This window comes from Balearica regulorum, chromosome Z (assembly GCF_011004875.1).
Source record: "Balearica regulorum gibbericeps isolate bBalReg1 chromosome Z, bBalReg1.pri, whole genome shotgun sequence".
In the NCBI taxonomy this organism is placed as follows: Eukaryota; Metazoa; Chordata; class Aves; order Gruiformes; family Gruidae; genus Balearica; species Balearica regulorum.
The window spans coordinates 41,583,054-41,611,052 of NC_046220.1; the positions used below are offsets into that span (position 1 = coordinate 41,583,054).

At 40.5% G+C, this 27,999-nt stretch overlaps 1 protein-coding gene across 8 annotated transcripts in view; it reads right to left on the reverse strand.

The window, feature by feature from the left end:
• Window positions 1-27,999, reverse strand: part of DAPK1 (death associated protein kinase 1) — an 88,595-nt gene that overhangs the window by 48,679 nt on the left and 11,917 nt on the right. For all 8 annotated transcript variants that reach the window (XM_075741015.1, XM_075741014.1, XM_075741018.1 and 5 more), the window contains one exon: window positions 31-252. In XM_075741015.1, coding sequence (XP_075597130.1) covers window positions 31-252 — 222 coding nt within the window. The remainder of the gene's footprint in view (window positions 1-30; window positions 253-27,999) is intronic.

Below are 27,999 nucleotides of genomic sequence, written 5' to 3' on the forward strand. Positions count from 1 at the left end.
ACTCCTCCCCAGGTCTCTAGAGATACTTACAGTTCCAGAATAAGAATGACATCAGTTTTGTTCTCATAAACATCATGCAGCGTGATCACATTAGGATGTCGAATCTCTTTTAGTATGCTGACTTCTCGCTCAATATCTTCCCGGCTCACTCCACGCCGGCTGGATTTCGTTCTCCGTTTCTTGATGAACTTTGCTGCAAACTGCTGACCAGTGCTTTTCTCACGGCATTTTTTCACTACAGCGAACTGCCCACTGGGAAAAAAAAAAATTAAAAAAAAAAAGAAAAAAGAGGCAAAGAATGAAGATGAGTGTTTGGTTCAAGGAAGTTTAGAGCTGAGTAGTCTCTATTTACTAGTATGTGGAAGAACAGCTGTACCTCCAAATTACTAACTTCACTAAAGGACATTACAGCTCTTTATGCAATCTAGAATAATACCTGAAGGCAGGTTAAGATACCGCTTTACATCACACAAAAGTACATACATACTTATGAAAGTATATACTTTCATAAGTAAGTACATACTTACATAGTGATCATACTTACATACACATATACTCACACATTTCAGCATATTTCTAAGTAAAAGATAACACCTGTGTAGACCATTCGATTTTTGACAAATATGTGCATCAGTGATCACTGGGGAAAAGGAATAGTTTCTAGATTTCTCCTTCCACATGCATGTTGAGGACAATTACTTTTTGTTCTGCAACATGACAGTCCTTAGTTTCTTCCAGTCTATATGATCTATCAATATTCATTTTGTTCCATCCTCAAATTTGTTTTTTTAAAGCTTTTAAAACACTACTGGTTTTGAGGACACTGCTTTGGTTTTTAGTATTAAAAGCACTGATTAAATACAGTAATATCAAGAAGTGCAGTTATTGTATCATCTTGTTAAGTAGGAAAAGTTTGAAGGTGAGAAAGTACTGAGGAACAAAAACCTATGATTGTGTAACAAACTAGAAGAAACTCCACGAAACTGCTGACTTTGAAACATTATCATTGGTGCATAAGCCTGTTGCTGCTAGATTTACACACTGATTCAGAACAGAAATCTCCAGGAGTCTAGTGTTGAGTTAAAGCAAGAACAGGATTTCTAATACTGCTGAGTTTTTCTTTTAAGCTTCCTTAATCTTTTGCTGAGGATTCCCTAGCAATTCTGTTCTTGGTGTATTTCACTGTATGAAGAATTCACAGAATGATACCAATGAAAAAATTTTCTGAAGTTAGCCTATTCTGTTAACTGAAGAAGTGGAGTCCTCTAAAGTAGACTTAGAACAGCAGTTAAATCAAAGCTAAGCCTAGCAGGCTTGACTATCTACACAGTGATGTAACATGTAGGCAAGTATAATTCCACCCAGTACCCAGAAGAGGAGCTAACCTGTATTACTCGTTAATTAATTACAACTGACAGATCTCTAGGAAGATGCATCACCCACAAAAAGGATATCATGTAATAACAAAGTGCCAAGTGGGAATCACTCAAAGTTGTACATCTCGTGCATGAACTCAATGCACCATACTTTATTATTGGAGAACGAGCATGTGCCAAATAGCTCGACAAAGTAATTAAGCAATTAAGGAATGCATGACAGACAGAAAATAGAAGATGATAACCGATCTGCAACAGTTTTATGCAATAAATGAAGATAATAAAATGTTGTAAGGGAAAAATCACACTCATGATTTTTCAATTTAGAGGGCTGATCAGCTGAGAATACTTTATGTTGCTGGGTCACCACTGCCACCATTAGTATGCTGACCCTATACAGAATCCCGAGTGACAAACTGTCTGGAACTGGGACACACAATTGGTCAAGGCTAAATGTCACCTGCAGAAGGCAGGGCAGAGATTAATCCTCTCCTATGAACTCTGAGAAAGGAACTCTAGAGTAGGCATCACTAGCTGGAATGCCTGTGAACACAGCCATGGGCAGTGAGAGAAGTAAACACTGAGAGACACAATCAACAGTCTTTTAAGTTTTGAGGTTTTGTTTATTTCAATGTTACAATACAATGACTATTCAAGTTTCACAGTTCATTATTTTATGCAATCAGTTTATGAACTTGTGAGATGACTTTATGTTGCATGAAAAAAACCCCTTGCCTTAAATTCCATCCCCCTTCGTCCCCAATTCTGCACCAAGTTGTTAAGGGCCAGGCTCACCAGACAGGGCCCAACACATTATTATTACAAACCGCAGCAGAGAGAGCAGTACTTTGGACGGCACCATATCCTCTTCCCCATTACACACAGGCTGGAAGGCCTGCTTCACTGCCTAAACTTGGTCAGCTAGTGCTATCTGAGATTCTTTTGGACACCTAAGACATTCATGTGGGACTGGCAGACAAGGCACAGGACCTCTGGGAGATCTGTGTCATCCCAATGTGGCAGCAAAGGGCTAGACAGCATACCATAACGTACATCAACCCTCTGCTTGGTTCAGTTCAACTCCATGACAGCTCTTCCAGTGACAGTGGCTCTGGGTTTGATCTCTGAGGTCCGAGGAATTTTGCACTGTGGGCAGCCAGCCAGAGTGGAGCATGGACTTAGGTGTTTGCACTGCTGCAGACAAGTGCAAACACAGTCCTCTGGCCCTTGCTTACAGGGAGGAAAAGCAAGGATTCCCTCACTCTCTTCCCCACAACATGCACGTGTCAAAAAAGATATTCAGCTTTATTTGAAAAGCAGTCAGCTTTTCACAAAGCTCACAGTTCCAGAGAAACTGCGAAGTCGGACAGTAGACATCATTATAAGTCTGAAGAGCTACTCAAGCTCATGGACCAGAAGAAAGTAAAAAGCCATTGCTCGCTTTTTGGCCACCTGGCTGGCCTTAAGGTTAGAAGCCTAAACTGCCTGATAGAGGAAGAAAAATATTTCTGTTTATGATTCATTCATCCATAGGCTTGAATGCTCTGTGGCTAACTACTTTCTTATTGATGCTTATCTTGTAAGTCTGGCAACAGTTACTTCTTCATTTAAAAAAACAAAACAAAACAAACAACAAAACCACCCCACAATGCAAACCAAACAAACTCAACAACAAAAAAACCCCAAAAGACTAAAAACCAAGATTACTGCTAACATGAGCTCTGGAGAGGATGGGACTGAAAAGTAAGCCTGAAGTACATGGGCATTTAATACTTATTGATATCCAAGAAGATTTAATTATAGAAGTTACCTGGGATTAAGAGTTATCTATGTTTCACTGACAAAGCATGTATCATTGACTTTTGGAAAATTCTGGTATTTGAATTTCTGATCTTTAGTCCATGATAGAATTTTTCCTTTAACGCCTCTTCATTGAAGAGTAATACATTTTGGGCTTCTTTCTAAATAAACAAAAAAATTCTGCAAGTGTTTTAAAACATGTACTGACTGTGGAGCTGTAAGCTAAATAAAGATGATTCTTCCACAGTATGACTCATATTTGAATTACACCATGCTTCCCATGCCTTTAAGGCTAAGGCTGTTTAGTCTTATTTCAGCAATGGGCCAACACTATGATGTTACAGCATGATACTGACCTACTGAAACCAAGGGGACCAGGTGAGACAAGTTGGTCTCCTCTTTCCTCCTGAGCTACGTGGCTTTATTTTTTCAATCTTCTACTTTTTTTTCTCCAACTACAGCCACCTGCTTGAAGGATATCCTGAGCTATCACAATTCAATATAAAACTGTTATCAGAAGACCAATACATTGTTTAAAACCACATGACTTTATAGATTGGTCCCGTCCACAGTTTATGAGGATGTCAGGCTCCAGGAATCTTTGGCATTACTCAAGACTGCAAGAAAGTTATCAACTAACAGGTACCTAGAATAAGTGCCAGTTACACACCAAATACATTCTTATTGTTGCTGTTGTGGTATTCAGCACATAATAACAAACAGCTAATTGTGGGGTTAAATGCTGTACATACAGATCACACTTAAGCTGCAATCAAAAGGGCTATTTCATGCCTGGGATCCCTAAGCCACACTATTTTACAAGTCCTTTTAAAACTTCTGTTTTAAAAGCAGAGTAGAGGTGTAAATCAAAGGGTATTTACTGGGCTTTAACCCGTAGAACTGCAGTGACAAGCTGGTTTAAGTCGGCTCTGTATAGGCTAACACATTTATATCCAGTAATATTCTTCCACAGATCCTGCAGTTTCAGATCCAGTGTTCATTCATACAGTGTCTTCAAAGCCCAAAAAGCCCATTAGCTTTTTTAAGTCCCCTTGCTTTTGCAGGTTTGGTTTAAAGTGGGTAGGGTCAAAAAATGATTGCCATTTTAGGAGACAATTACACTGAAAAAAACCCTAAAAGTAAATCACAAACTCACAGTATCTGACATAATTTTTTTTCCACGTGGCAGAATCAGGCTAAACACTGAAGCAGGATGACAGCTTGACATGAGAACAAATACTTCTGCTAATAACAGTAATTTGTTTTGAGATCTTGTAATTCTTACTCAACCAGCAGTTAATTACTATCCTAAATCCACTCTTTTCAGGACACTTGGCATGGTATCTCCACATCCAGTGATTTTTCAGACTCACTTCAGAACGAGTACTTGTCCCATTACCCGATCATTACATTTCTCCATCTTTTTTACCTTATAAGATGACACACTTTGCCCTTTGCAATAAATACATATATATATGCAAAAGTTATGCAGAGAGGTGATGGAATCACCAATAAAGTGCCTATACTCCACCCTTTATTGGTCCTGGCTTAGCAGGATCACAAAACAACTACTCATTAACATGAATTATGGACAGTTTCAACTACAGATACAGACATTTTAGAATCAAAGGGAAAAAACAAAAAAGTCCTTCCATTTTTTCCAGAAGGATGATCACTGTGATTAGGGGTGGCAGACACCCTGTATTCCTCCTCACTCCCAGCCTTCTGCACCAGTTCTTCCTTGCTAAATCCTTCTACAAGGAGTAAAACTCTCACCCCAAGAACCCTCCAAAAGAGGTCCAATCTGGACACAGAGATGCTCAAGTAGCCCCAGGGACAAATTTTCTGTTATTTATTGCCACAACAGGGCAAGCATGGGTGAATTCTCCATGCAACCCCCTGAGGACTGCATTCAAAAGACAAAGTTTAATGGGAGCAGGGCACAGGAATAAGGAAAAAGCTTATGTTCTTACATTGTTATGTTGACAACGGAGTAATAAGATGTCTTGGTATGTTTCTGACACTTTGGTACTTTTTTTTCTCTGTTTTAAAAATTTGTTTTTCACTACTCAACTCTGCATATGTGATATATTAAGATCCAACTGCTTTTACTATTTGTTCGACTGCCTTCCTTTTTAAAATTATACTAATCCAGCAGCAAGAGACTTACATAACACTATTAGATTAGCCCGTGAGATAAACTGCAACTCAACCATACAGCCAGTTGTTTTCCCCAGTAAAACAGTTACTAGCAGACTGCAGACATCTCTGTCTGTCCTTAAAGATCTGCAGCAGGGAAGGCCACTCAAGAAGGTGATTTCCTTCCCCAGCAGCATCTCATCCTCAGCCAGCTCCATCAGTCACCACCGCCACCCACATACTGCTGCCTGTCATCAAGGGCATCTGAGCTGCCTCTGCTGATAAGGTTATGTATTGGGTTTGCATGGCAAGGTTTCAGTACCAGGGAGGCCACAGGGGTGGCTTTTGTGAGAAGATGCCAGAAGCTTCCCCTGCGTTCAACAGAGCCAATGCCAGCCGGCTCCAAGACAGACCCGCCGCTGGCCAAGGCTGAGCCCATCAGCAACGGTGGTAGTGCCTCTGGGATAACATATTTAACCAGATGCAATTGTAGCCAGAGAGAAGAGTGAGAATATGTGAGAGGAACAACTTTGCAGACACCAAGACCAGTGAAGAAGGAGGGGCAGGAGGTGCTCCAGGTGCTGGAGCAGAGATTCCCCTGCAGCCCATGGAGACCATGGTGAGGCAGGCTGTCCCCCTGCAGCCCATGGAGGTCCATGGGGGAGCAAAGATTCCACCTGCAGCCCGTGGAGGACCCCATGCCAGAGCAGGTGGATGCACCCAAGAGCCTGCGCTGGAGCAGGCTCCTGGTAAAACCTGGGAGCTCGTGGAGAGAGGAGCCCACGCTGGAGCAGGTCTGCTGGCAGGACTTGTGACCCCATGGGAGGGACCCCAGGCTGGAGCAGGGGCAGTGTGTGAGGATTCCTCCCCCTAAGGAGGAAGGAGCAGCAGAGACAACGTGTGATGAACTCACCACAACCCCCCTTCCCCATCCCCCTGTGCTGCTGTGGGGAGGAAGGAGAGAAATCAGGAGTGAAGTTGAGCCCAGGAAGAAGGAAGGGGGTAGGAGAGGTGTTTTTTAAGATGTGGGTTTTATTTCTCATTACCCTAATCTGATTTGATTCATAATAAAACAATTTTCCCAAGCTGAGTCTGTTTTGTCCATGATGGTAATTGATGAATGATCTCTGCCTGCCCTTATCTCAACCCACGAGCCTTTTGTTGTATTCTCTCTCCCCTGTCCAGCTGAGGAGGGCAGTGATAGAGCGGCTTTGGGGGGCACCTGGCCTCCAGCCAGGGTCAACCCACCACAGGCTGTCACAAAACTCTCCAGTGAGGCAACAGTACCTAACTTGAGTCCTTTCCAAAGGAAAGGAAGACTTCTCCACAGACTGTGAAGGGCTATAGCTACACTAAGTCCCTCTCCACCTTCTAAATCAAGCAAAACAACATTTTTCAGTTCAGCTGCAATGCCAAACTGGAGGCAACCTCTTCCCCTCCTTCCTCTCTTGCTCTTTATGGTCTTCCAAAAGACGGTAAACTCTGAGGCACTTGAGAGCCTCTCTTGCACCTATAAAGCTTACAGTACCGCAGCTGAGAGGCACTAGCACAAAGCGTTACACTTACCCAGTGAGGGGATAAGCGATTGTCGATGTTAGCAGGACGGGGTAAGTGATGGTTAATAGAGCACTCCAAGCAGATGTGACTGGGAAGTGGTAGTGCTTCATGTGTACCACGCTCAAAAGACAATCTGTTTCATGGAATAGCAGCTGTCATGCTAGCTACCAGCATTAGGCCTCAAAATAGGTTGATTATCCTTCAGTATAAATACATCAACTATTTCATTTGAAGTTATTTTACCAAAACATCCAGACTTCTTTCCTTATGTAACATTTTGAGAAAAAAAATAAAAATCAAACACACAACTTTCAAAAGAATCTGTATTATTACTCTATGAAATACTTCCAGTTAGAAAAAACATAGCATTATCTGATACCATTTTTTGTCTGTATAAAATCAACTGAAACCTCTGCTGTACTACCTATTCAAATACAGTTCAAACAGTGCAACTGTGTACTTACTAATGAAATTAATAGAAAGAGAAACACACTGATACCATCTGTTACAGATACTATCACAAGATGAAACAGTCAGAATTTGAGGTTTCAAACAATGGAAGCAGCAGGCAGGCTAAGTTAACCTTTTAAGCATAACCATAGACTAAACTATCTACCATAACTTTGTATAACTGAAGTCAGGTTGCAGGATGCATCAGAACATGAAGAATCACAGGAGCAGGGAATTTGTTCAATCTGTTCTTTTCTCCAACATCCTATAAGCTCATTCCTCATATTTTTGTGGTTTGGTTATTTTAAAAACAACTCATCATGCATTTCAGCTTATTTATATCCTGTAGAAATCCTCTTGTACTGTCAGCCTCAGCACATCACACTGATAAAACTGGACATCTCTGCTGCTCTGTTGCTTTCTGCAATTTCATTAGTCTGCTAACAGCCTTCTCTAGATGTTTACTAAGATTACAGACAAGTGATTTTTCAGTTTCTTCACTGGTTTCTTAGAAACTTGCAGGAGCCACTAGTCCTAAGGGAGCACATAACAGCATGATAAATAACGTCACCTATGACACAGCACACTGTCACTACTTGTTACTGTTCATTATTAGTTCTTATGTGCTTTATAGTGCTCCAAGTCGTGTATGAAAAATTTTAGAGGAATTATTACATGGGATGATGAACTAAAAGAGAGAGAGAGAGAATGAAATCTGGAAATACAGAAAACTACTTCTTTATAAGTGTACATGCATACATGTGTATCCAGAACTGAATGGACAACTCTTCTACTATGTATCTTCACGACACCAGTTTATCATAGTATTACGTTTACATTGCTTTCTGGGCCACGCATTTAAAAAGACAAGTGATCAAGTGTGTGACTGGCATTGCCAAGGCTCACTATGCAGACCGTTATCCATGTACAGATTCAGTCAAGATTACATCTCACTGAACACAGCTCCCCAGAATAGTAATTACTGTGAAGCACAAGCAGATTAATGAGATGGCTCTGGCTGGCTCAGAGAAACAAGGATAAAGAGAGCGAACTAAATTTGTAATATTTTTAGTGCATTGTAACCATGTGTTGGAAGTAAGCCCAAGAACACCTTCACCTAAAGGAAAGGAACTGATCTGCTTAGGATTTTCCCATTCTACTAGGACAGCTATGACAAAGTGTTTCCAACATAGTTAATGTGAAACAAGTTAAACTGCTGGAGCATGCATGCATGCACACACCTGCACATACATTTGCTGAGTTGAAAAGCACTTATTGACTAGTACAGTACATCATGCAGAGATGATGAAGGAAAGCATATCCTAAGTATCAGCAATTTGACAGTAAACTTCAACTGCAGATGACTAAAGAATTGGTCACATTTAGAAACAAGAAGTTTAAAAAAAAAGTAATCTCATGATGATTAGGCTTAATTTTGTGAAGTGGAACAAAGGACAAGTTAAAAAAAAAATCCAGCTCTTTCCTTCCTGTTTATATGCAATTCATGCAAATGCTTTCACTCAGTCTCTGTGTACATATGTCAGTATCTCTCTATACATTATGACAAGACCATTGTACAAACAGGATCCAAAACCAAAAATGACTGCATATTTTGTTTATAGTTTATTTTATACACACAACACTGCAGAGTGAATAGATACTTTGCATATTCTATCTTTGTAAGCAGTAACTGAATTACTGTCCTTGAAAAGAGTCTTAATTAGAAACATAGCACCTTGAAAAAGAAATTTCAGAGAGTCAAAAAGCCTGCAATATTTGCATCCTGCTGCTGTACTTGCCTGAAGGCTAACGCATAGCCCTTGCCAAGTACGGCTGCTATGTAACCAAATGAGAGTTTAGTCCTCTCTTTTATCCGAGGAGAGCGCCTTCACATTTTTTCCCTTTAAGGGAGGTTTTGTTTCAAGTCAGGGCTGTAAACCGAACAGGATTTCAGCATGCAAAACGTGTTCTGACTGGGTAACACCAGATCTCCCCATGAAGTTGCAAATATGTTTGCTCTGCACGATCCCGAGTGTTGGCATATGACCTCGGAGTGGGGAGAAGAGTGGAAGGAATTACAAAAAGCAAAGTTAGAGATGCTTTATTATGTGATTTGGTGTGAAAACTGTTATGAAAACACTTGAAAAAATAGCAGCGTAGGTTCTGTTTGAAACAGGCCATTTGTATTTTTCTTATGCAGTCCACCTCCTTGATATGTAATTAGATGTGACTGAACTGTGGTTTACTTCACCACTTTAAAGGGATGTTTAGATACTCAAGTCACGATGTATCATACATTAAATTATAGAAAAATGTAAATGTTGTTCCAGAATCTTTTAATTACCCAAAATAAAGGGAGAGTTATTAAATTTGCTATACATGTTTCTGTTTTAATGCTTGGTTATAATTTAATATAAAAAAATCACATGAAGAACATCACCTCTGACGACTTAATCTGCATGGAACACGAATTTGTCTCTATTTAAAGATACCATTGGTCTTTGTTCAAAATAATGAGGAAGAAGAAGACCAGAGTTATACTGAAGAATGGAAAGCTCTGTACAAACCAAATATGAGTCCATTTGATATATAATACTTCAACTAACATTTATTATCTAAACTGAACTGCCACGCAAAGCATGTCATTGTGAGACACGGTCAAGGCTTACCAAGGCATTTCATCATTGTTTAAAAATATTAAATAACAAAGTTTACCTAGGACTTTATATAAGAGTTAACATCCGTAAACTCAAATTGGCAGATGACAACTCAATACTATAAGACAGATTTCAGCAAGTCCTTCAAAAGCTGCCTGTTCAGAAGAAAATACTTTGCCAGAAAGATGCATCTTAAAGCTTCTGAACATTCCTTAACCTCTGAAGCTAAGTCCTTTGTTTCTATATACCACATTATTTAGTCTTAAGTTCAGCTTAATATTTTTATTGATTTTTCACCTTTTTTAAGGGAAATAAAAATTTCCCATGACTCAATTTCCCTCAATTTAGACAACCATAAAATGAATTTAAGTTCTATTTCCCAAATAGTCTTCCCATTCCTTACAGCATCAACGATAACCCCTATAATTTTCTTTTTCATAGCCAATAAGAGTATTTGTACAATTCAGATGGAAAATAAATGAACACACACACACACATGAAATTATTACTTTATGATCAAGACATGATACAAACCAACCTCATACAAAACGTTACACAATGTGCAAGACTTAACACTGATGAATACTTCAGAAGATTTAAGCATTCACACAGAAGTTTTCAAAATACTTATCTGGGTAGTATTTCTCTTTTCAGCACTGATACGACAGAATCATTTTGGGAAGCACTTGGAAGATTCCTGGAAATAGCTCCCATCTGTTAAAAAGTAATACTGCTATTTACACTCTGCTTTCCAGCAAAGACCTTTGAATAAAATGTTTTATTGCTTTAAACATACAGCTGCAACTGTCTCATGAGCTTACTCCACGTCCTGACTGGAAACAATGGCAGGGGCCACAAAACTGACATGTCCAAGACTTAAAAGAGTTTGGAGCATGGCACCTCCTACTAACTCACCCTCCTTTCCTTTCTTCCACCCCAGTCATCAATTGACCTCCTGGTTACAATACATCATAAACGAGGCTTGCTGTCACCAGGTGGCCCACTGTGGCGACGTGATGAGACACCGTGCAATGTGCACCGCTCACTTTGCTGTATTGCTAGTAGTCTTTCTTGGTCAAAGATTTGCAATACAAATGAAACACCACTTGTTTGCCTTTTGCCTTTTTTGAAACATTAATTTTGGAATAAGCTGCATGGTTTCATAGGCTGTTTATCTCTGGTGTTCACCACCTTCAGCCCTCTTTGTCCCATTCACTGCACTCTTTTAGTATAATTGAAAGGTTTCCTTCTCATTATTTTCACAACTGTCAGACCACTGTATTTATTTTCCTTGCTAAGCCTTCTGAATTCCAGATTATCTCCACCTTCGCCTCCAACTTCAGCACTCTCAAGTCCGCCTCTCTTGTACCTCGCTGGATCTAGGCATTAAGCCATGGTGTCCAAACCTTGAAAAAATTACAAATTCCTCCTCACTCCTTCCAACTCTGCTCTCCTCTTTATTGCTTTTCCCTGCGCTTACACATTCACTCAACTCCAGTGGGATGTCAGGTCTCTTTCTGAGGCACAATTAAAGAAATGAATCAGCACTCCCACAAAGTCTCTCCTAGGAGAGACACCCTTCTCCAAATCACCGTCTTACGGCATATACAATGCCCTAAGCACAACACTTTGTTTCCTTCCAACCTGCCTAGCTTACCTTCACAGTAAAATGGCAAAGCACATCAAAGAAACATACTAGGGAAAACCCCAACAAACAAAATTCTAATAATTATGCTTCCTTTCTGGATTAAACAGTGCTGCACCCCAAACATGGCATTTACACTTTCCCAGCACCTTTAACACTCAGTAGAGCTTATTTATTACTTAGAGAGAAACAATTAGTAAGAACCTATTAAGTTCTCAACTATGTATGTATGAAATAGGTGGACTCATAGCAAATTCAAACTAAACCCCACAGTTTTACACAAATCCTTTACTATAACCTAAATAACAAAATAAATAGTAAACTGTAAGTTAATAATTTAAAGCTTCTACATACCTCATTAAAAAAATACAAATCTACTGCTTTCAAAGTTATTTCTTTTTTTTTTATCTAGATAGCTGGATAACACTTGTAATAAGTGTTTTAAGGAATAAATAAAAATAAAAACACGTATGCAGAAAACCTAAATTTAACTTACCAGCTAAGTGGCAGATGGCACATCATGTGGCTAGCTATCAATCCACAGCATTGGCAAAAGGATTAATCTAAAAATCCTGCTGCATAACCAGCATTGATATAAGAAAGTATCCGCCTGCCTTCCCTGCTCCCCCGTATTCTTCCCTCCTCCCCATCTCACATACACAAAAAAAAAATAAATTCTGTTCCTTAGGCAATGGTATTCCAGTAGGAAATTCTTGGACATTTATCAGTTTGCTTTTGGGCCCAGGCCAGTCCATTTTTAAGTGCTCCCGCATTTTAAGCACAAACCATCTGAAGTTCCTATATTTGCCAAGATCTTTCCCTTCCAGGATTTCTGTTATGTATGAAGTTTCACATCTCTTTTCTAATTCCAATCCACTATTCTTCCAAAGATGTAAACATTGTTTCTACGGGTTTGTTTTAGGATTTTTAATTCCTTTCTCTCCCACTCCAAATTATTCTATGTATTTGTATCAACAGTCTCACCATAACTGAACTAAATGGAACAATTATCCGATAATACAGCAAATTATTTTTTCTTTGGCTTACTGCATATAAGCTCTAACTTACAGCATCTAAATAATTTTTTAAAAGTTACTCCAAAGACAGAAAGGGCTGGGGCATTTATATGCTCTCCAATCTGAGTGCATAGTACAGATTCAACAGCTCGGGGGAGGGGAAAGGGAAGGCAGTGACAAGCTGCCCTTAACTCTAACATAACACATAACTCTCCAAACCTCTTCCTTCCAGGGGAAACAGAGCCTGTGACCTAGCACCTCAATCTATGCATTTTTATGTTGAAAGATGAATGTGTTGAAATGTGCTGAAGATCGTTGCTCTTTGTTACTTTTCCATTGGTTTTTTTTAGCATGGAAAATACTTCATTTTAGGACTCTCTGCTACAACAACAATCACAATGTACTTGTGAAAGTAATGGATGAAAAACCACTGGTGCCAAAACCAGGCACTTTGCTCCTTTCATTAAAAACACAGTGTTCTCTTCCTTTGGTAGGATTTGAAAGTGCTCTTGTGCAGCACTAGAGAGACAGCAAATTTGGAGCACGACCGCTGAATAATTACATGGACTCAGGTTAAGCCTGCATTTTATTCACATGAGTGCTCCTTGTGGAACAAGAATGAGGCTTCCAGTTAGACTTCCAGCTGGAATTTGAGAAGAGGAAAAAACCATTGAGTCTTTGGAGGGATGATTGCCTCAGAACCTAAAAATGGGAAATAACAGCAGATCACGGAAAATTAAAAAGCTTGCATCAAATTAATAATAGCCGCACCATCATTTTATTCATCCATTGTCTCTCTGTAATTATCTGAAATAACACCATCACTATCCTTTGGTATTCCATCCATTTGTGTTCCAGATTCTTAATGGAATTCTTTTTCCTCTCAAAAATCATACAATTTTCCTTGCACACTTTTTAACATGCTTTCTGCCTGTAAGCACTTATTTTGACCCAACATGGAAAAGGAAGTAATATGCATTTAGTTAAGAGCATTAAAAGCTTCATTTTTCAGTGTTAGTGCTGCTGTGCAGAGAATACCATAAACATTTTTTCTATATTTATAGGCAGTTGAGTTGATCTTTTGAAGGAGAGAAATGGATTAAGCAATTTCTAAAGATATCGTCATGTTCTAGCTTTATCCTTTATACTATAAAACAGCTCATTGTTAACAATGCATGTTTTTCCAAAGGCTCTAAATCTGTATTTTACACAATGTAGATAGAAAAATTACTGTGCCTTAAGAAAGATTAGGGAACATGCAGGGATCCAGACTTAAGGTCATTTGAGCAAAAGGATCTCTGGAGAGAGCAGCACTCTGCAACATCCAGACCTTACCTGAATCCTATGATTTGGGATTCAGACTTCTATACTTCCAATATTAATACAACCTACTTAAGGGCTAAGTTCCTTGAGTGGCAAGCAGTGCCTTATCTTCACTCTAAGTTGTACTTGGGATGAAAGATTAATCTATTGCATAGCTCCTAAGTTTAAACTTGCTAGAGAAAGCAACTTGTTTCTGCACAGCAGGATGGGGGCTACACTGCGAGGCAGCACGTGTGCAGGCAGCCGTCCATCCAACCGAAGCAGCAGCTGTCTCTCGGTGATCTCCTGGGAGCACAGAATGCCTCCTCCACTCCAGCTGCACTTCTGCAAGTGGATGTTGTGCACAGAAATGCTCTCCTGTAAGCTTTGACCTACCGCCACCTTGATTTCTTGCTTGAACAGTTAGTGTCTGAAGCAGTCCAAAATCCACATGTGTATTTCAATGATGTTTATGGAAGCTATGAAAACTACTACATTGAACGCAAGGTCGGGGACTATTGTAAGCCATGTATATACTTTCATTAATACAAGCAATATGGTCAATGAATATCAACAGTGAGAATAAATACACTAAAAAAGGGAAAGAAAAAAAAAAAAAAGGAGTTGCAAGTCCATATCAGCACTACTAAAAAGAATTGTTTCCTAAAATTCAGCTTCTGTGCCTAAACAGAAAGCCTTTTTCTAAGTAAGGTTTTGACTAACAGGATGCCAGGAGATTTGTCATTCAAAACAGCTGTGTATTTATAATCGCTAGCATTGCATTTGAAAAGTTTCACTTTCTACAGTAATTCAGCCAGTCTACAAAAGACTCACATGCATCAATTTCAGCTTTCAGCACTGCAGCTCTTTCTACTCAGATTGAGAGTTAGGCATCAGAATAAAAATGCAGTCACATGGACATCAGCATAACAGTCACTGCAAACTGCAATTGAAATTCTCTCTTCCCCTGTTACAAGGCCTGAGAGCAAAGGAGTGCACAAACTACAGGAAGCATTTTAGAAATTATGGTCTTAATCAAGAGGCACTTCTGTAGAAGTGCACTGCAGAATCGGAAACTGTCATACATAACCTGGCCTTGCCTCCCTCAACCCTCTTGCTTTATATGTTATGGATATGCAATCATAGAATCACAGAACAGTTTGTGTTGGAAGGGACCTCAAAGACCATCTAGTTCCAACCCCCCTGCCATGAGCAGGGACACCCTCCACTAGACCAGGTTGCCCAAAGCCCCATCCAGCCTGGCCTTGAACACTTCCAGGGAGGTGGCAATACTACACCAGAGATAAAACAAGTGGGACAACTTAGAGTTAAGGGATGAAGTGTGTTTCAACACAGGTCCAAAATAAAGCAATGATTTTTGAATTCACATATGAATTTGTAAATGGACCTTTAACAAAAATATTTGTCAATAAAGCTGGTATTCTCCGGTTAGAGCTGGCAAATGAGAGGGTAGTACCCCCACAGAGAGCAGCATCCGAGTCCATCCCTCAGCCATGCTCTGCTCCACAGAGTTATGAATGAGGAAGTAGGGGATGTGTGATTATTCCCCATTGCTACCACCAGCAGTTCACTCCCTAGAAGTTAGTTCCTCATCTTCCCTCTACTTGGGACCTCCCTGTATCCTAGCTGAAGATGGGCAGGGCCCTGGAAAAAAGCAGAACCAGTTGCCCAGCTGCATTTCAGTATTTCCAATAAACTTTCTCTGTACATCGCTTCCCCCTCCACCCTCCAAGAGGTATTTTACTGCACCCCCTTTGCTGGCATGACTTCCTCAAAAATAATGTAAGAAATTCACTTCCTAAAAGCATTAACTCTTTATGTAATAGATATTAGAGGCTTAGGGAGGAGTACTCTTGACACAGTGGAAGGGTACAAGGGGCTTTCAGTTGATTTTAACTCTGCATCGATATTCTCTTTGAAAAGTTTTGGTCAGATCTTTCTGTATTACATTGTATTCTAATGAAGAAAAAGTTGCCCACAAGTGACAGCCTGCCAAATGGAAAATATATTTGTTCTAGTTAGTACGTATTTTTGCACATGGAAATAAATGACAGACGATCCTGAAGTATTTCACTTCATAAGCCACAGCCTACTTTGATCTTTGATTTTCTAGATACAGACTTTTCAAGTAAAGACTTCTAATATTTAACAGCACTAATTCCTGAAATTTTCTTGTTTCTATTGCCTTCTTGACAAAGGTCTATTCCCCGAGGAAACAGACAGAAATTACTTGAGCTCCAGTAGTGCAAGCAAAGCTGTAACTGATTTCTGCTGCATTTTTTGTTACAAATCCAGTTCACAGAGGCATTTTATCTTGGCCTCAAGAACACCAGTTCCATTTATGCACTTCCTTCCTTTTTCTGTCATAAAGAAGCATTCATCTGCATGAGTTGCATCGACTTGAAACATTACCTGGAGCAAGGTTTCTCTTAGCAGGGGCTGCTATTGTTTCTTTCACAGAAGCACGAATCACCATTATGTCGGATGACCATGTGCCTCTCTACAGCTTTCTGCACGCACTCCCTGTGCCAATGAAATGGGAAGCAGCCTTCTTTTCCTACTGCCGGCCACCAGCTTTTCAGCTGAATACAAATTGTCTCAGGGAGGCCAGCACAATGTGCTCTCCCCTAGTGTCATGCTTCATTTTCCTCTTTTTCATGTTAAAGTGTCAGACAAAGAAAAATCGCTCTGACGGGGGGTTTCTCGCGGCTCTTTACACAGAGAAAAACATGTCAGTGAGGAACTACATGAGAGCAAAAGATCAGCATGGCAGTGCATTTGCCACAACTGACCTTGCAGAATAGCTTGATGGAGAACAACAAATTTTAATTGTCCTTTTTCAATCTGGGGAAAGAGGTGTTATAAGAAGGACTTGTTTTACTTCGTAAGGAAACCTGTGCTGCCAGAAGCAGTGTCTGGCAAGCACCATTTTCTTGTTTCACCTCCCGTAAGGGTCTCACACCCAGCCAGAGAAAGCAGCAGTGGCTGCTCCTTAGGAGGTCAGCAATTGAACACAGCTCTGTGAAACCAGGGGACAGCCCAGCATTTTGTAGAATGGCTCCCTCCCTATTCATGGCATCTCAGTAACCTGCCTCAAGTCCATGTTTCTGCTTCTCAGTTGCTCAGTGTGCAAAACTCTCCCTTTCAAAGCAGAGTCCTGCTGTTCCTCTACCCCACAGTGTTTCTCAATCTATTTTAGTTGCTCTGTTAATTTCACCAAGTACCAAAAGGCTGGGTGCCAGAAAACGTTGCCCTTTTTCAGTGCTGATCAGGAGCTGGTGGGCCAGCATCACCCCTGGTGAAGGGGGCGATCCACGTGCAGATGGGGTCGGTACCACCTCTGATTCAATCCCTCCTGCTGGGGCAACCACAGACAGCCCAGCGTGCACAGAGGAAGAATGACCAAGCGTTTGGCCGGCAAGAGGCAAGCGTCCAGCAGACATCCATCTGCAGGCACTGCCACCCCGGTAAGACCACGGCCCTTGGCACCAGGGCAGCACACACCTCCCTCAGCAGGAGGAGCATCTCTATCATGATGTAGTTCGAGTGTACGGGGCCAAAACCAAAACCCCATTTGCCCAAAGAGAGCAAGCCTGGGTCCCCAAAACGCCTTGGTTTCTTCCACTGCCCTCACAACATGTCAGAAGGCAAGCGAGCTGGTGTGCGAACAGCATTCTGGACAGACTGACTGTCCCTCCAGTAAAGACTGCTTTGTTATGGCAGCCTGTGGGATACATCCACTGTGACCAGCTGTGAGCAACCATATGTGGCACACTCCTCAGCAGTCACAAAAAAAAAAATTAACAAAAGCCACTTTCAGTCTTGGTAGCCTGTCCAGAAAATGTGGTGGCACCCAAGTTTGCATCTGCAAAGCAACAGTCGTGTGTCAAAGTCCCCCTTTCCTCACAGGTCAGGTGTTTCTCTCATTCACAGTGAGAGCCACTTTGGCTTCACAGCTTCGTCACGGCTGAATGCTGACAATGTGCCAGAAGGAAAATGAGTTTTAGAAAAGAAAAACACCACCACCAAAAAAGGATTGTCATAGAATCACAGAATGGTTTGCGTTGCAAGACACCCCAAGGATCATCTAGTTCCAACCCCCCTGCCATGGGCAGGGACACCCTCCACTAGACCACGTTGCCCAAAGCCCCATCCAACCTGACAGAAGTGGGAAAGTGCTAGGTCACCAAATAAAGACAGCTCCCTTCCTATTTCCTAGAGTGACACCACTGAAATTTCTCTAGCAATTAATGAGTTCGCACAGGTGCTACTCCAAGCGTAACCGTAAGACTGTCTAGCTGGCAGAAACATCGCTGAAGTGATAGTGTGTTGGTGGCGACAGAGAAAGAGAGCAGAGCTCAGCTGCCACTACACACAGTAACTACTGCGGGGTTGGCAGTAAAAATCAACTTGTAGACTTGACATGGAAATCTGTCAAATAGAATAGGGAATCCCCAAACACCTTCCCATCTGAATCTGTACAGTCACACTCAAAGAGTCAGAAAAGCGTCTTAATTACTTTTCATTATCTTGGCAACAACAGACACACCAGTGAGCCTTGGCCCTTTTGTAACACCTCTCAGGCTTAAATTCACTGTCATTCTCAATGCACTCACTAGCTACAACTTAAGATATTCACTGCTCTTTTTGAAAGCTTTCTCAAAGCATGGAAATAAACTTTCTCTGATGCTGAAGGTTTGTTTTTTTTTTTTTTATCTCAAGCTTTGTCTCAAAGAACATTTGAGTAAACAAGCTGAAATCCTGACAGGTGTCTTGGTTCAGGCATCTGGTAGGTAGCGAACAGCTTAAGTACAGGCATTGCTGCAAGCAGCCAGACACAACCTCTATCAGGGATGCAGATATACACTGTCTTCACAGACAACAACAAAGGTTCCTCGAAAATCCACGCCCTTTTGGAAGACATAACGCAGTAGTGGTTGCACAGGAAAAAGAAAAGTTACCGTGCAGCTGTAAACAACCCTGCACGCAATCATTTCACCACGGTGCTGAAAGGCGACGGTTTAATCAGAGATGGGAATGTGATAAGATGAAACTAGATGGCTGAACGGCTTGAAGTCGCACCCACATGAAAGAAAACGTGATCTCTGCTGAGCGGGCTGTAGGCGCTACCGCTAGTGCTACCTAAGCACAAACACAGCTTTCTGACGACCGCAAGCACTGGGGGTACCAGAGTTACAGTGAGCACAAGGGACGCTGCCCTCTTCCAAAGACGTTACAGAAAACCCACAACCGTGTGGAAACCAGGCCGCCACCAAGTTTTTTCAACCTCACGTGATTTTTCATGCTATAATGCTCAAACTCTTTTCCTCACCTGCCATGTGACTACCAGAAGAAATAACCTTCAGTCAACACCACCAGGGTATCACAAAAAAGGCCAAGGCTGGAGCTCTGAAAGTGAAAGCAGGGAAGGTAGTAGCTTTTTTGAATTCTAAAGCCCTGCTCCAAAGTTAGGGCCTATGTGGACCACACATTAAACAAACACCTTATGTAAATCAGGACAGCACATAAAACTAGTTTAAAAAGCAGTACTATGAAGAACAACAGGACACTTGTCCGTGCAATTTATTATCAATTTATAATTTTCTCCACTCATAGTCTTCCCAAAACAGTATTCTTCCATAATTCAGTTTAACTAATTTTCACATTAACATCAGGTACTTCGCATATGTTTGTTGGGCTGGGTTGCTAGCATGGTGGCAATTCCACAGCATACGGCATGGCAGAATGGGTCTCCAACACGTTCCTCCTCTGTCTCAAAGTGAAGCTGGACCAAAAATGTCTGTGTACACCTCACCTACCCTCCTGCACGCCCAGCTACGTGTTCCTGTTGTCATGCCTCTTCAACTGATCTCACAAAAATCAAAGTTTACTTCTAACCATTAATGCTCAATGATCCGGTTTAAATGGCAATTTTTACAAAAAAGTGTTCGCACAAGTCATGGAGGAAGGTGCTAATGCATGTCCTAGGATGAAATGGCAATGAGCTGAAATTCTTAAAGCCAACGTTGCCATGTATCTTGCAACTAGACTTGGAAAGACAGTACTCTAAAAGAGACAGGAGAAAACCAGGCCGACTAGAACATGAATATATATCAGAGATTGTTTTCAACTTCTTTCATGCGACTTTATTTTTAAAGAAGAAAATGCTGTTTACAAATACTTATGGAGTTCTCCTTTTCCACTCCCTCAGTTTTCATTCATGATAGCAAAACCTCTCACACAAGCCTTCTGCTTGGCCAGCCATATCCCAATCATTAACGTTAGGCAGGGAAGTCAGAGGAAATATTGTGGGCCCTTTTTTTTTTTTCCCCTTCTTCTCAGCAACTAGTTGTTACTCAGCATAACGTTCTGAAATTTCAATTCCTTTAAGATGCTTCACCAAAGTTAAAGATGAGGTTATTCGTCATGTGATATGATGTGACTAAGGAGATATTTACTAGGAGTTACACGGGGTTCAGTCAAAAACTCCGGTACTTTTCCACAGTGCTCAGTTTCTTCCTACGACAGAAAATTAATTACTGTCAGGTTAAGAAACAAAACTGAAATAAGTTATAGCTGGTTCACTACATTTAAGATACTATTCTGGAAACATCAAATTTGATTTTTATATAGGGCAGTTACAGAGATGGATTACCTAAAATGAAATATAAGCTCACCGTTTTGAATTAATGCAGACAAAAAAAGCAAAACAGGTCAGAAAATGTTCCCTGTAGATGACTTCCTCCCTGAATTATGAAGCTGAGAGGACAGAATTGAAAAGATTACACTTTGTTACACTAACTTTCCAGCAGTAGCACTAAACCACCTACTTAAACAGTGCAACATTAACACCAAACACTTTCAGCAACTTTCACTGCTGGCAAACTACACCCAAATTCCACAGAAAACAAACAAAAGGGTCACATTGCAATGGTTGTAGAGTCCACTTCAAGTGAGCAAAATGGTCAAAACCCACAGTTGTCCCCATAACTTAACATCCAGTAGAAATGCATAATACACTCATTTATCATGTAACCTTCTCATCCCAGAAAAGTAGTCCAGTTTGGACACGGGGATTTCAGCAGGAAGGTTTGTACGGACAACTGTGAGGTTGTATGCAGGACCAACTTTGATGTCTCCAAAGAAAAACCTGATTAATTCAATTGTTGCTTCATTGTGAACAGATAAAAAGGCCACATTACAGTCCCACCTCTGAAATAGTTCTTCATTCAGGTTCAGAGTAACCTCCTCTAACCCAAAATGTAAAAGACTGCTCATCCTAAACACTTAAAAAAGAGCTTAAAAGCAATGCAGCTACTGCAAATGGCAAGGAAGGGAAGTAAATTGACCTTCATAGGACTCTCAAAAGCACTTGAAAGGGGAAAAATGTTAAGACATTTACACTAATTCTTTTCTCTACATCTTCCTTCCCTATGTAAAAAACACAGTTACTGTACAATTTTCAAAATAAAAGTTCTAAATGGCTACAGAGAAATGAAACTTTCCATCAGTTACATATGCATAAGCAAGATAAATATTAATAATTCACAATGTTAATTAAGATGGATGCAAGAATTCACTGTAAGATGTCTTCTGGTACTCATGATCCCAGCTTCGCTGTTGTTTTATGACTGCTTTAAGCTGAACTAACAGTATTCCAGTAACTTTTAATGCAGCCAACTGCATTAAAAAAACCCCAACAAAACAAAAAACCCAACAACAACCCCACACAAACAAACAAAAATCCCACAAAAATCAGCCGATGAGAATTCACCATGTATCAAGGTAAGCTTGTTACCACACAAGACAACTTTCTGAGGTAGATAATACGGTCAGTATACTGGACAGATAGGCTAAGGGCACATCACAAACAAAGGAGATGCTTTCAAACTAAACCTGAAGATGTTGCTATCATTTCATGACTATGAACAACCTGAAAAATCCCAACTTCTGGGTGTTTATCAAGTGATTAAGGACAGCATGGTACATTTTGACACTCAGAGATAAAGTCAAGGGAAAAAAATCCATCAGGCAGCTGGAAGAGAGTACCATGTTAAGACTGAAAAGCTGGCAAAGTGCAAAGAACAGAAAGCAAATGTAAACAAAGATAACACCCAAGGCATAGACCAGAATGCACTTATGTGTTGTTTCTGATAGCATATAGAAACAACCGAACCTTGACATAACGAGGAAGAAAGAGGAGGGAGCAGAATACATGTAAACAAGCTGTCAAATGTACTTAACAACCTGGTCTGAGCTTTACAAAGATTAACCAGTCCCTCCCTGTGCAACCTTGAAACATGGGGCAGCTACTGAAAAGGTGAGCAGCAGCACTGCAGGCAGCACCTGACACTGGCAGATCTGCTTCACTTTTGTTAGGAGTAAGCACCCTGTTCCACATTGCACAAGGAAGGACACAGCCGTTACGTATACCTACTACTGTAAAACCAGAGTAAACCCGCTCTCACCCCAGCATAAGGCTGCACCTGATAAATGTGCATTATCTACTACCGCCATGCAGGTACCTGCCACCCAAACACACACATTGCACCTTTTATAGCCACCAACAGGGTGATATCAACCATATCCATAAAGCTCACCTCTTTCCCTACAGGTTGGATTAAATTCTCAGTTCAAAAAGCATCACATCACATTATCTTGCTTTTTCTAGTTTTTCAGCTCTAACTGTAACTGAGAAACTGTTCCTGTAAGATACCTCCTCTTCTCTATGACAAACTCAGAATGTATGAAAAACCACCAGCACATAAACACTAGTAAAGATAACATTACTTAGTAGATATAAGAAAGCTGCATTCAAATGAGACAGCTTAAAAGGATTTTAAAAATTCATAATTGCCCAAAATGAGCAAGAAAATTGGGTGAGGGAACAGAACTTTATTATTAAGCCATTTTATGCAGCTGACTAAACACAGAACCTCTCAAAACATGCCAATTACAATACAATCTAATGTGTGGGGTAAAAATGGAAGAAAAAACAAGCACAGAAAACCAAATACCATACATCCTGTATCTCCCCACACACCAGCACACAAAGTCTTTTTCGTCTTCGCCTCCACCCTTGTTTTTAAGAAAAGAGCAAGTAAACTCCCTCACAATATATTTTCATTTGCCTTTACCTCTCATTTCCTCCAAAAGACTCACTACAGTCGGACTTACGGTTGTATGCTTAAGGACCATAAAACTTTACAGTATAAATTACAGACCAATAGAATTGCATAAAAAGAGTGACATTAATTTGAAAAGACACAATTGACAACACATAGCATAAGTACATATGTGACATTTGAAAGGAGTCACCTTCTTTTCCTAACTTTTTTTTAAAAGAAGTTACGAAAAAGAGAGAAATGGCATAACTAATACTGGAACACACAAACCAGAAAAATCAATGCAGTTTGCATTCAATCTTTCAACTGAAAGTGACAGTTAGAAGAGCTCTCCCACCTCAGCTTGCTTTCTCCCCTCAAAACACAGAGGCGTGACAACGGCATGAAGGATACTACTAAGTGCTGCAACAGATGAGCTTTCAATTCAGCAGGAGTTGTGCAATGATAGAGAAGTCTCCTACAGAGGCACAATCAGTCCTCCAGGGAAAGATAAAAATTAATAGCTCAAAATTAATTTAGTTAGGTAATGAATCCAATAGCAGCTAGGAAACACTGATGGTTTTCCTTGCACCACACTTTGCAGACCATTAACTTCAATAATACTTGAAAAGTTCACGCTTGACACTGGAGATCTTTCTTATTAGCAAGTGGATTTTCCTGTCACCAGGCTACTCCATAAGCTAAAAAACCTCCTGCACCTGCACTTAATTTGGGACTTGTTTTAGAACAGATAGACATACAAATGGAACTCAGAAATAATTTCCATCTGCCTCACAAAGAAGCCAGAGAAAACACTTCTTCACTCGACTCTCTCTTACGTTACCATTACGCACAGCTTAAACCAGAAGTGTGTTTAAGAGTTTCCACAGTGCAGCCCCACATTCATCACTGTAACGAGCGGCACCAGGAAATGCAGGGTACAACAGATGGAGGATTTGCTCTGCGGCAGCATGCAGCTTCAGGTTTTTGAGAGGTGGCCCTGATGGGCTAGATAGAAAAGTACCTCCAGTGCTGAAAAGAAGGCTGAAGGTTTGAGATGAGGCAAAGTAAGGTGAGGTTTGTGGTGCAGGTAAGTACGTACACAGACAAGAACCAGTCACACTCTCTCTCCTCCCACCACGTTTGCTTGCTGCTGCGCTTCAAAGGTTTTCAGAACAAGGGGGCTAATAACTACCATTGCCTCTCCTAGTTTACTTTGTCTTCCGGTCTCTTATCATTTATCTGTTTCCAAATCATCAGAGCATTTCAAACTTAACCCGATGCCTGCACGTAAGCCTTCTAAGGAACAACACACAGGAACACATGCCCAGGTATTTTCCATTTGGATGGAAAAAGAAAGTACAGATTCATAATTCAATCAGGCACAGATTCAAGTGTTTCTGTCTCTTTCTTAAGTGCCATGCAGCCTGAAGGATAAGAGTTTTCACAAAGAAAAGGTGGCACTGACAATGGTATTTCAGACAATGAAAGAAAAGGGAGAGATCTCGCAGCTGCTAAATCCTCCACAGTCAGTGCCAGCACACAGCCCTCCCTCCCATCAATGTGGTCGTCTCCTTTCAAAGGAGCACATGACTTTAAAGAAGTTATGACCACAGGGTTAGCAGACAATATATGGGATTTCTCCATGATCATACTCTGCTAAGCAATTAGGTCAAACTGTGCTCCTGAAAATTAGTTTAGCACAGCTGAAGGTCAAGGAATGAAAGCGTGTGGGGGAGGAGATGAGGCAGAAAAAGAGTAGAAAGATTTATTTTAACTGTCAAACACGTACAAAGCTCTTGCCAGGAACAGGAGTTGCACTGTTGCTAGAATTTTATAGTGTATGAAAGGAACATTCTTGGCACTGAAAAACTGGCAATCGTGTACAAATAGAAAAAGTGTTGTTCCAAGTTACAAGTTGTACACAGAAACAAAAAGGAACTCCTTTACATCAATGCGCTCACCAGTGCTGTCTGGTTCATTCTAAACCACACTTTTTGTCAATGGATTTATGTGGCTTAATAGTCAGGTAAATAAGCAGATTTTTGATGCTGTTAACCAGAACAAAGAAATACTACATGCTTTTATGGAGTTCTGTAATTCTGTTTTTTTAAAACAGATTCTCTTGCATGAGCAGGAATTCTGATGTCAGATTTTTTTTTTCTTCTATTCACATTTGGGTTTTGGAATGCAAATTTGAATGAATAAAGTACTCAGGGTCTACACTGGCAGCAGATGTTCAGAAGAGAAGGCACACTGAAAAAGCTGGAAGCATTACAGAAGGTTTGATGATTCTGTCCTCCTAGAAACCCATAAATTACTGCAGATACAAAACAAAGACATACTAACAACTTTACAGATTGATATAAGAAGTTCACTGAATTATTTAAGTCCAAAAGTAGCCAAAGACCAAATTCTCTCTCCTGCTTTTTATAATGGTTTGAACAGTTAGAATAGGTGGGTGAGAGGCAAACACCAGACAGGCACAGACAAAACCTTCCCTGCTTCCTGTATGCATATAAACAATTCAGCTCTGTCTTCAGCTTCATACTGTCTATCCAACATTCACTTGCACAGTACGGGTAACACCAGACATGCATGCTTGTCACTGTGCCAGTAGGCGAGCCAAGAAATGCAACATCACTGAAACTTTATGCAAGAGGCTGAGCACTGGCCAGACACTATTTTTTTTCTGCCCTCTGATCCAATTATTGCCTACGCAGGAATAGCAATCAAGTTGTTGGCTATTCCTTTGTAAGCAAAAGCAGAGTATCTAAACGCTGTGACTTGCTCTCTTTAGGAGCTGTAAAACTTCTCACTGTTCAAGAAAGAAACAATTTTTCATGGTTCCTTGTTGAGAACTCTTTTTACCACACAATTACTTTTCTCTTTCAAATTTCATCCAACATAGTTCAATGTGAGATGGCCTAAGTGCACAGGTATTATACAGTTTGAAAACGTAAGAGCTGGGTTTTAAACATTCTTCTCCATGGTCTGTTCAATCCCCCTTTTATTGTAATTTTAATTTTTAATATGAGACTAAGCCATAGCACAAAGCTCAAGAGCTTTGTCGTCTGTCGTATACAGACGACAGCAGTGCTAAACCACATTCTCACTGTTTCTCTCATTTGGACTCTACAGTTCGCAAACACAAGCATAGTGTCAGATTGACCGAATCTTGGTATTCTGTGGTCCTCTCTCAACGAACACTTCCAAGTCACTGATCTCTGACATATGCATTGATAATACTGTAACAAAATGGAAAAAGTACCGGCCTGTTCTACAGGACTTTGAAGCTGGTCCTTTGCCAATATACAACAGGAAAAAAATGTGGTGTCAGTTATCTCACATGACAAATAAAAGAAGATATACACAACCAGTATGAAAGTGAACTCAGTTTAAACACACACGTATGATTCTTGTAAAACTTGGAGACGGTAAAAACAAAAAAGTGAAAATGTGAGAAAGTCCCATGACTCAAGTCCCTTAACACAAGCACTTACACTTAAGTGATTATCAAACTACAGAAAGCAAAAAACTTCTTATTTGCCCAAGCAAGGGCTGAAGAAAATGCTTTAGACAGAAGCATACTCATAGATGCGGTGATTTAAAATACCAATGTGAAATCCATGTTGAGATGGAGTGGTATTTAATGTATAAGATGGGGAAATATATATGGCTGTAAAACTTCCAAGGCAGCTGGATGTCAGCCATTTCCTATTAATGATACTTGGGCTGCAGCTTGCTGAAACCCATTTGGTCTGAATACATCTGCTAAAGCCTTTTCAGACATCATCTTACAGTATGAAAAGCAGAGTACTTAATGCTTGTAAACAGTGCAGGTAATAACTAGATCTATGATGGAAAACAAAAAGCCAGAAAGAAGGTGGGATAATGCAGAAATACACAGATTTTCAAGGAAAGTGCTACCCTTACAGCCATTTACAGTATTAAGAAGGAGCATGCACATAAAGGATCAATGCCTAAGTACATACCCATATAAATAAAGAACTTAATATACCATGCCAATATTTCATGTCAAGAGTTTGAGTCGTAATGCTTCCATTGCTTTTTAGTACTTCATTTTCCCCTTCATTTGGGCTTTTCATGAAATTTGTAAGCCAGTTCAGCAATTAACATTAAATCATAAGTTAGTCTTGCTAAATGTTGAAAGATGTATGTGACGTACATTTGACTCGGAACTGAACATAAAAGCTCAGTCATCACTTACTCAGAAATTCTTAAACCAGGAGCCTGGGCTGACTATTGAAATATATGAGCAGAACAAACATCTGATTTTGGTGATGCTAAAGACTGTTGTTGCTGCCATTTCATAAAACGTTTTAAGTTTCCTGCTTCTCTTCTGTAGCCAGGGGTTCTGAACCACGCCTGAAGTGCGTATTTGTCCTTCAGCTTGGGGAGGAAAAGTCTAGTGATAATGCTTATCAGATCTCAGTTATGCCATCCACTCTTTCATCACAATGATAGAATCACAGAACGGTTTGTGTTGGAAGGGACCTCAAAGATCACCTAGCTCCAAGCCCCCTGCTGCGGGCAGGGACACCCTCCACTAGACCACGTTGCCCAAAGCCCCATCCAACCTGGCCTTGAACACTTCCAGGGAGGGGGCACCCACAGCTTCTCTGGGCAATCTGTTCCAGGGCCTCACCACCCTCACAGTCAAGAATGTCTTCCTAACATCTAATCTAAATCTACCCTCTTTCAGTTTAAAACCATTACCCCTTGTCCTATCCCACAATGAGCAGCTTCCCTTTATTTCACCTTTTTAGAACTTCCCTGTTTCATAGCATATGACCTGTGATCTTAACAAGCAATAGCAGCACGTCTCTAGGCAGCATTTCTATGCAGATTTTGACTCTGGAAGATACCTACGTTGTATGGCCACAAATAAAAACACACAAATGCATGACA